Source organism: Lingula anatina, chromosome 1, assembly GCF_051362555.1.
Source record: "Lingula anatina isolate TDL-2025a chromosome 1, LinAna3.0, whole genome shotgun sequence".
Lineage (NCBI taxonomy): Eukaryota > Metazoa > Brachiopoda > Lingulata > Lingulida > Lingulidae > Lingula > Lingula anatina.
This window is the reverse complement of record NC_141767.1, coordinates 15,991,299-16,001,062: the sequence shown is the minus strand read 5'-3', so window position 1 is coordinate 16,001,062 and position 9,764 is coordinate 15,991,299. Positions and strand designations below refer to the sequence as shown.

Genomic DNA, 9,764 nt, shown 5'->3' with positions numbered 1-9,764 from the left:
TTTTTTAAAGAATTAATCCGATGTCAGATTCCGGAGCTTTTCCGGAGGTGTGTCTCTACGAGAAGCGAAAGGGGTGATTTGCAGAATCATAAACTTTTAGTCAAATATCAAACAAATGTTAAATGTAACATAACATAACGTAAAATAAATAAGAATGGAGTAAAAACACGTATTTTTGTTTATAAAACAGTTAAATGTTTTCATTCAATGTATATATCTTTTTATGAAAATGGTGTGTGCCACTTGTTTTCCTTTCGATCCTAGCCTTAACCTTGACTATAAAGCTCCGGCAACCACAGTAACAAATCCAGTGAGCATTTTAATGCGTCTCGAGAACCGGCATGGAAGGGACAACCACGTTTCCACATTTTGCGACTGATGCGATCCACGAGGGACAGGAGCCAGAGCAGTGGAATTCAATGGCTGTCGTGCCACCGATTTCTTTAGCTGCAACATTCAAGCAAAGTGCACCTGGAAAACACGCGGTAAGGCCACGCGTCAATGTTTACATTGCTATCACTTGTCACATTGGTAGGCGCCTTGTATCAGGGAATGATTTGTTGTCACTTGAAATTTTACAACTTGCACCCTCTTTGAAATCACCGTATGGAAGCTGCATGTATAACAGCGGGTTAGGTATATAACTGCATTCGTGAATTAATTTCACGTCCGCTGATACTGTACTATAGATCTCAATTACTCAGTACTTTGGGGGAAAGGTGTAAGCCTGCATTGTAGTATTAGTTGGTTGGGTACTGTAGTTATCCCTCCCTGCCTACAGAGTCATTAAAATAAGCAAAATGTAATGTTTGTCAATTTTTAAGTCAGTGCCTTAGTCTTTAAGCTACCTGTAGGTCACCACTATGCAGTTACAGGTACACAAAAAATAAACAGATACATTAAAACACAGCATCAACAATCTGTACCAAAAACTTTATATACTACTAACCTTTTGGGCAATCAGGGTCTTAAAGTGGGCTAGTGTTTTATGGCATTTGATTATTATTATTTACCAGTCCGGTGCTTTTTTGGTGGGCAATTTGCCTCAAGCTAGTGCCTAACAGTGCATCATGACCTGAGGTGCCTCTTGCATCATGTACATGTAAGCAAATTCAATATGTAGGCTATCAGCTACTGATCCTTATATCATGGTACAGCCTTTGGGTCAGGTTTTTAAATTCTATGATCTTCCAGATGCTTATTCGCATAGTACATCTAACTCTACATAAAGTCAGTTGAATGTCAAAGCCCATATATGGTTCTGTTCTATGTGTGCAGCTAAACATTTCTTAGGAATGACTGTGTTCATGACTCCCTGTGTGTGTGTGTGTGTATGTGTAACAGTAAGTGTGTGTGTCAGGGGCCTAGAACACTGCCACATGGTATATTTCAGATGTTCACTCCCAAGATTACTTTAAGTTACATTAAAAAAACTTGTATGGCAAGGACTTTTTTTCTTATTTTTTAATCTATTTTTAAATATATTCTGATAGTATGCATATACAGAGTGAAAGTACAAGACAGCTGACAAGAGCCAGAGTGATGGAATTCACTGACTGTTTATGCCAGCAGATAAAAATTTTCAGAAGCTTGAAATTAAAATTTTTTCATATGAGAGATATTGAAGAGATTTGTTTTTGTTGGGAAATTACCCTTTGTTTGCTTCCCAATGAAATAAACCAGGGGTCAATTTTTGGATGGCTCTACCAGTTTTTGAAATCATTGGTTCATTTCCCATGGCTGGGTCATACCAAAGACTGTACCCACTGTCTCTTTGCTAAAGCAGAGAGGTAAAGACCTGCATGGTTATGGCAGTGCTGGTAACATGGATGATAATTCTGCACAGGGCATATTGGCTTGCTTGGATTGAATGCTCCCGAGGGAGTTGAAATCATTGTAATATTTAACAGATCCATAAAAACCAGGCATAAAATTTTAAAGCTGGCTGATCAAGGACACCAGGCTACATGCATGAAGCTAAACCTTTATCTTTACCTACACAAACAGAATTACATGTACTAGTACAGGTAGGTGTGAACATTTTGATGTAATAGCTAGGCAAGAAATAATAATGTACATTGTATAATCACAGAATTGTGTCTTTATGCACCTTTTGCACATCTCACAAACAATTTACATTAGTTTTTCCTATTATCCAATTCAGTGCTTCTGCATGAGCAGATGCAGTTTATGAAGAGGGTAACAAAACATCACTTCATCCGACCAATGGAAGAAATTTGTGGTGAATTGTAGAATGTAAATGATAATAATTATATGTAAATGATGAACTGCTGGAGTGAACATTAAAACACCTTATGCCTCAGAAATTGCTGTTTCATTATCCATTATCAAGTAAATAGCATACCAAATTTGCTGAATCATTGGTCCAGGATCTAATGTAATATTATGGGATGGTCAGTAGACTCACTAAAAAGTTTTTATTTTGGTGTCATTTATATTCATATATAATTTTCATACAAGTACATCTAGTATATAATATGGTAATATTCTTTGTACAGCATAGCTATTAAGATTGACATATTATTTCATAAACAATTCATAAAACCACATGCCTCCATTTTGCACTAGGGATCTTAAGTTTGAATAAATGTTGGAAAATATACAAGTATGGTGTGCTCTCAATATGGTGTAGTTCTTCCATTGTGTTACAGCATTTTTATATTTGTTGCCATTTAAAATAACTTTTATATTGATGTAAGAGGTAGCTGAGCATTTTAACAAATCTGCTGGTTGCCAGGATATCTGAGCATGGTATCATGACATTCTAAGGTCATACCACTTAGAGAAGGATGATGCAAGACCCAATTTTGTCTTTTCATCATTTCAGAATCATTTTTCATGTTAAAAAATCATGAAAGTTATGTAATATATCGATATCCTTATTTGATACTGTGCATCCTAGAAAAGAGATGGACAAAAATTATATGGTTTATTTGAATCTCTTGAAATGCCTGCATGCCATCTGATTTATCATATCTCATGCATCCTGTATCCATTATGGAGAGTTTACATTAAAAATTTGTAGTAGATGTTATTAAACATTTAGTAGACCAATATGTGTTATAATGTTATAGTAAAGCATATTTCAGCTGGAATACACATTTAGAGTTATCTGGCAGAGGGTTTATAATTGCTTTTGTAATATTTCTAGGGTTTTGAATATGGCCGTAGTGGTAATCCAACACGCAATGTTCTTGAGAAGTGCATTGCTTCCCTTGAAAATGCAAAACATTGTAAGTTTTGAGTGTGCTGTTTGTGCACAGTTTTGTAGTTGAATTGATTTGTCATGAATTAAAGGTTTATGTAAAGTTGTAGTGTCATTTGGTATGAAGCCAGTGTTAATTTGCCTCAGATTGTTTCTTTAAAGATTAAAAAAAATTGTTTCAGTTATATATCCTGAGGGCTTCTGTTTTGGTATGGATTTAAATTTTTATTCTGTATTTCAGGTTTATGTTTTGCCTCTGGTTTGGCAGCCACCACAGCTATCACCCACATGCTAAATGCAGGGGATCATATCATTAGCATGGATGACTTGTATGGAGGTATAAAAAAATTATATTTTTTTACCATAAACAGAAGAGAAAATCAGTACACATAAAAAAATTTTAAGTGATTACACCAATGAGTACTCAGTATTACTGAATACATGTTTGAGAAAATCAAGAAAATTCTGTTTAAACGCTTTGAAAAGGTACTGCATACTAAATTACTAATTGTAATTCAGGCACTAACCGCTACTTCAATAAGGTAGCCAAACGACTGAACCTAGAGACCTCTTTTGTGGATTGTACGGATTCAGCTAACGTGGCCAAAGCAATGAAACCAAACACAAAGGTCTGTGTTTGTGTACCACTGTGTGATACCTAATGCATTTTATGTATATATTAAAAGATGTAAAGAGTAAAAAGAGTACTTGACATCTGACATCTTAATGGTTTTGCATGGCAGTATAGGACTAGTAGGTGCATGACTTGAAAATTAAGTTATTGTATAACACATTCTATGCTATTAGAGTCACAGAGTATAAAATTTATCATGGGTAGCACAGGGTACTTTTATACATTATTTTTGGATAATATCAAAATTGAAAAAAAATGGGTAAAACCATAAACTTTTTTTATCCCTTTCACTGTGCTATTTTTATATTTGCATGACTGACTAAAATATAGTCAAATAGAACACATGATGTGACAGAAAAAAAATTTTTAAAATATATAAAAAAACAATTGAATATTAATGTTTCTATCAGTTAAAACAAGATATACATACCTAAGTGGCTCAACTTTCCTCAACTAAAATGCACATCATTCAAAGTATAACCTATTGAGTATTCTGAATAAATTCTTTTGCCTAGCACTATAACAAGTAAATATCTGGTTGGTTTTTTAGATGATCTGGATAGAAACTCCCACCAACCCCACTCTGAAGCTGGTGGATATCAAAGAAGTGTGTGATATAGCACATAAACAGAAAGATGTTTTTGTGGCTGTAGATAGCACTTTTACTTCATCTTACTTCCAGGCAAGTCCCAAATAATATAAAATAATTTATAAGTCAACAGTAAAGAAAGAGGTGAATTGATAGTTGAATTGAAATTAAAACTGGTTTTGGTTCAATTGAATGGACAGCATTCAGTTTCAAAAACTGAACATTAGTTATTGACCATGATGTACCAGTGTATGAGCACATTTCTTGTCATTTATTAAAAGATTTGTTAAGTTTTAAATTGTGCTTTTGTTTGAAAAATTAACATTCAACACTAATAGCATGGTTTAATGTATTTATCACAGAGACCACTTGACCTTGGAGCAGACATTGTAATGCATTCTCTGACCAAGTACATGAATGGTGAGGTACATGTTTGCTTCCTGTGGGTAGTTCAAGAGATTATTCATGTTGTGAGAAAAAAGAACCCAAGAACTTAATATTCTTTTTATTACCATTCAGAAATAGTTTTCTTTATAGAAATGACTTATTCAATGGACTTAACCTTAAGAAAACAGTTCATTACTATTGTAGACAACTATATATACTCGTATACCAGTTTTTTAAACGCTGATGCCAGTACATCAGTAAATCAGTAAAGCTTTATCCTAAAGGTAGTGAGTGTATTTAATGGATGTCATTACAACATATATAACAATAGGCTGTATTTGTTTCCTTTGTAGGGCACTCGGATGTGATTATGGGGGCTGCTGCATTGAATAATGATGACTTGCATGAAAGGCTACGCTTTCTACAAAATTGTAAGTATACTAGTTCATGATTGTTAATAAAGCTGTCAACAATAAGGGTGCACCAAAGTTGACCAGTACACATGTTGTAACAGCGTCTAGCCACAATAAGTGAGAGGCAGTAGTTTCATGACCCGTAGAGACATGGCATGACAAACTTAATTATTTCTCCATCACTGACAGGAGAATCGCCCATTTCCTGCAGGACATTTAAAGAACTGTAAAAAAAGTCATTTTGTCTTAAAAAGTCCTGTACACTTATAGAATGGCCTGTCTGGCTGTATTATATCTATAATTTTAAACTTCAAATTTCTTTGGAAATTTGAGACATAAATTTTTATGACTACCACTGTTAAAAAAATGCAATTCTAAGGAAGAAATATTGTTTTTTTAAGTAAATTTGTTTAGGGTTTTTACAAATGTTTTGGAAAAATTGGAACAAATATTATTAAGAAGTCTAGGAAGATACTTTTTTATACTTTGTTGCACCAAAATCTCACAAAAGATCCCTTTGACTAATGCTTTCAGTTTCTAATAGGTCCATTCTTTTTCCAATTCCTCCAAAGACTGGTCTATTCTATTAGGGAGATGCTTGGTCACTTTGACCACACAAATAACAGGCTGGCTGGAGTGGATGATAGCTTAATAATGAATTATCAAGAAATTCTGCACAAGTCTGATTTATTCTAAACTTTGGTGTTGCGTCCACTTGTAATATTTCCCTAAAAGATGGTTTTTATGGTTATTATAGTTTCAATCATAATTCCATTTCTTCTTCAAAATTAGTTTAAATGTTACAATGAATTTTTCTTCAAAAATTTAACTTGGGATTTATTTTCACTTCTGTATGTCAGTGGCTTTGCCAAATAAAGAATTTCCTTTGGTCATTTCTTGTCTCTTTTTTTCATTTGGAAAAATAAATGAATAAGAAATGGAGGAAAGATTTGAGTTCTTTAAAGAAAGTTGCTCCATTATAATTCTTATCTTTTCATGCTCTTTTGATTGTTAGCCATTGGTTGTGTGCCTTCTCCATTTGACTGTTACTTGGTCAACCGTGGTTTGAAAACGCTTCACCTCAGGATGAGAGAGCACATGAAGAATGGACTGGCAGTGGCCAAATTCCTTGAACAGTCACCAAGAGTGGACAAAGTTGTCCATCCAGGTTGGTACATGTAGCAGGGGGATTATATTAATACAGGCTATGAAAGTTTTTTGATATCATGAAATAAATTTATTGAAATTTTCATTCAGCGTTGGAATAGTTGATATGGGCTCTTTGCTAAGTTGGATTAAGATTTATGGAGAGTTGGCAATTTCGACATTTTTTAATTGATTAATACATTTAAAACTATAAAAAGTAACAATTGTACTGGTGAAATATTTCAGTTTGTTAGGAGCCCTTGATTTGAAACATTTATTTTGTCATTTAAAAAAAAACTTTTATCTCTATATTTTTGTCAGGCCTGCCCTCCCATCCCCAGCATGAGCTTGCCAAGAGGCAGATGAAAGGATTCAGTGGAATGGTCACTTTCTTCATCAAAGGGGGAATCAAAGAATCCGAGACATTTCTCAAATCTTTGAAGGTGAAAAAAAAGGGCTCAATAAAAGTCAGTATGGTGTCTGTATGTATCCAATCTGTAAACTTTTTAGTATTCGAAGAGACCAAATACTCACTACAATTTCAGAAAATATTTTCAGAAAGAGAATTAGAATACTGTAAGATCAAAATTTATTTTTCAGCTGTTTACTCTGGCAGAAAGTCTTGGAGGGTTTGAAAGTTTAGCTGAGCATCCGTAAGTTAATTGTTTGAAATTCTAATTACATAAAGATTATTTATAATGTTGTAAAGCAAATTTAGTGACAGTTGACAGTTGAGCAAGCAACAATTTTTTGTACAAGTAAACATGACATGTTATCAATTTTTTTGTTTTGAATTTATTTTTTTTAAACATAATCATATCTTTTTTTGGCCTTTTTCATTTTTGCCTTACACTTTAAATAAGTTAGCAGGTGCTTTTTGAATGATAGAATAAAAAAATGCACTTTGGTCACTGGCTAGGGGTATCATGACGCATGCATCTGTACCTGAAGACCACAGAGTACTGCTTGGAATTAATGATTCCTTGATACGCCTCTCAGTTGGAATTGAAGATCTGGAAGATATCTTAGCAGATCTGGACCAAGCTCTCAAGGCAGCTGTGAGTTTAAAATAATAATGATATATAATGACATATAATAATAAATACATAAACATTTGTTAACTGAGAAAAATTAATCATTAAAATTATGAATGTCAGGGATTGTATTCTTTTACCTTTTGACAGATTAACTCCTCTGTGTTTGAATAAGGGTTAGGAAAGTTGTTGGATTTTGTGTAAAACGAGCAAAAATGGGGAAAATTCACTTGATTGAGAAGATAGTCTTCCTCTTTTGAAGTAATTTTCTTGTATCAGGTTGTTGCTTAATATCTGTAAAACATATTATGAAAACAAGCTGATTGTAATATTTGAGTTATAAGTTAAATTAGTGAGATCAATAAGAAATTTAGACCTACTGTCAATACTTTTCAGTTTGTATCTCGCTATTATAGTTTTTGTTTAATTATTATTAGATTCTTTTATTTTTTTAAATAAATGCTATTGTTTTCTCTTTTAGATACCATAAGATTTTGATTGGGGATTTGCCAGGAAGGAAAGGAGTACGCAGCACAACATGGCACATACCAAAATCTGTCTCCCAAAGAAAGTTTCCAATGAGAGGAGAATTTAAAGTGATAACATGCACATCTTAGGATATTTCAATATTTGTTTTTAAGCCACCCCACAGTATTTTGCTCTCCTTTATATTTTGCTTTCACAACTTTTTGTTCATAATTTTTTCCAGTTCAGATACATAAATCTTGGTATAGACTTATTTGAAATTATACTTTTATGCCATTCCATGTTATTTGCATCACCTACAGGGTTACCACTTAATATGGAATATTATTTTTTGTCGAGAAAATGTTCTACAAAATATTTAATTTCTCTCCAACTATTTTAAATCCAAAACTGAGGGGTCACTCTATGTGTAGCCAGGTGTGTTACCTAATTACCATGCAACTTTCGAAACAATTAATGTAAGCAGTTGCATGTTCTGTGGTCAGAAATGTGAGGGGTGGTCTTTTCGGCAATTTCTGCCCTTGTATAAAAGCGCATGGGTTTGGTCAATCTTTGGAGTGTATTTAGAGAAGCAACAAAGGGATCGCTCTGAAACTTGTCAGTTACCTTAGAGAAGATATGGTTCGACAGCTAAGCAACGCAGCTTACTATGGGATTCTTGCTCTCAGAGAAAATGGCTAGAAACGGATAGCCATTGCCAGACAATTCAACATTTTTCAGGAACCGTTAATAAAGTCCTCCAAACAAATGCTACAACAGAGGCACCTACTCCAATACTTCCACCAGGGTGTCCGCGTACCACACCAAGAAGACAGGATCGCCTTCTCCTTAGAGTGCGCCGTGCTGGTCGTACAAAGACAACCAGTGTCCTCAAAAAAGAGTGGCAGAATGCCTTTCAAACGCCCGTTTCAAGGCCCCTTGTGAACAAAAGATTACAGCAAACTGGTTATTTTGCACGAAGACCAGTACGTAAACCACTGTTAACAGCAGGTCATATACAGCGACGTCTGCAATGGGCTGGGGACCACGTGCTTTTGCAGCCAAAACACTGGAATCACGTCGTTTTCAGTGACGAGGTCAGATATGGAATTTTGGGGGTTGACTGTCGAATCCGTGTCCGCCGATGTGTACAAGAGGCATAAAACAATGATTGTGTACTACTTAGGGTGCAAGCAGGGGGTGGTAACGTCTCTGTTTGGGGAGCATTCCATGCCGGTGTCCAGAACCAGTTGGTTTTTCTGGGAAGCAACCTCAACCAGGGTTCCTACAGAGACATTCTACAGCAAACAATGCTTCGATTTGTCAGAGTCATCTTTAGGAACAGCTTTGTGTACCAAGACGACTGTGCAACCCCACATCGAGCTCGCAGAATCACTGTTTTTCTTCAAAACCAGTAGGTTCAGCAACTGCCCTGGCCTGCAAACTCCCCACTAATAAACCCAATTGAAAATCTGTGGGCGGAAGTAACTCAGAGAATTAATGGCTATGGTCATCGGCCGGTAAATAGTGATGAAATGCGACAGGCAAATATCACTGCGTGGAATGATATCCACATCCAAACTCTAAAAAACTTGTCACAGGGTATGGCATGTAGGATGAGGGCGCTGCAAGCGGCTGCTGGAGGTCATACCCGCTATTGATGACTTTTCATGATTTACTGTAATGATTTCTTTGACTGTGTAACTTATCACTGTCCGGAGGCTATCATTTTCTTTAATATCTTAGCTTAAAGTTAATACTGACATCAAACTGTTGATATGGTTTTCTGGGGGTGTTCTTTTCTTTTGAATGACATCTTATGTCAGATTTGATATTATTGACCAAAATATCTCACAATGGAAGACTGGAT

General features: G+C 35.0%; 1 protein-coding gene across 2 annotated transcripts; it reads left to right on the top strand.

Moving 5' to 3' along the window:
* Positions 1-264: 264 nt before the first annotated feature.
* On the top strand, positions 265-8,209 carry LOC106172713 (cystathionine gamma-lyase). Of its 2 annotated transcripts, none has more exons than XM_013553524.2 (12): positions 265-485; positions 3,173-3,254; positions 3,468-3,563; positions 3,746-3,855; positions 4,411-4,542; positions 4,812-4,869; positions 5,190-5,267; positions 6,265-6,417; positions 6,717-6,838; positions 6,996-7,048; positions 7,315-7,453; positions 7,911-8,209. In XM_013553524.2, exons 1-12 carry the CDS (start codon positions 342-344, stop codon positions 7,917-7,919), a joined length of 1,176 nt encoding a protein of 391 aa, XP_013408978.1. In that variant the 5' UTR covers positions 265-341; the 3' UTR covers positions 7,920-8,209. The 2 variants fall into 2 exon arrangements, with proteins under 2 accessions (XP_013408978.1, XP_086850223.1); XM_086994097.1 differs by lacking the exon at positions 265-485 and adding an exon at positions 1,945-2,027.
* The last annotated feature ends 1,555 nt before the right edge of the window (positions 8,210-9,764 follow it).

Coding starts and splice junctions, on each gene's coding strand:
- LOC106172713 (XM_013553524.2), top strand. CDS start 342: ATGGAAGGGACAACCACGTTTCCACATTTTGCGACTGATGCGATCCAC. Junction 4,870..5,189: donor TCTGACCAAGTACATGAATG/GTGAGGTACATG, acceptor TTTCCTTTGTAG/GGCACTCGGATGTGATTATG. Junction 6,839..6,995: donor CATTTCTCAAATCTTTGAAG/GTGAAAAAAAAG, acceptor TTTATTTTTCAG/CTGTTTACTCTGGCAGAAAG.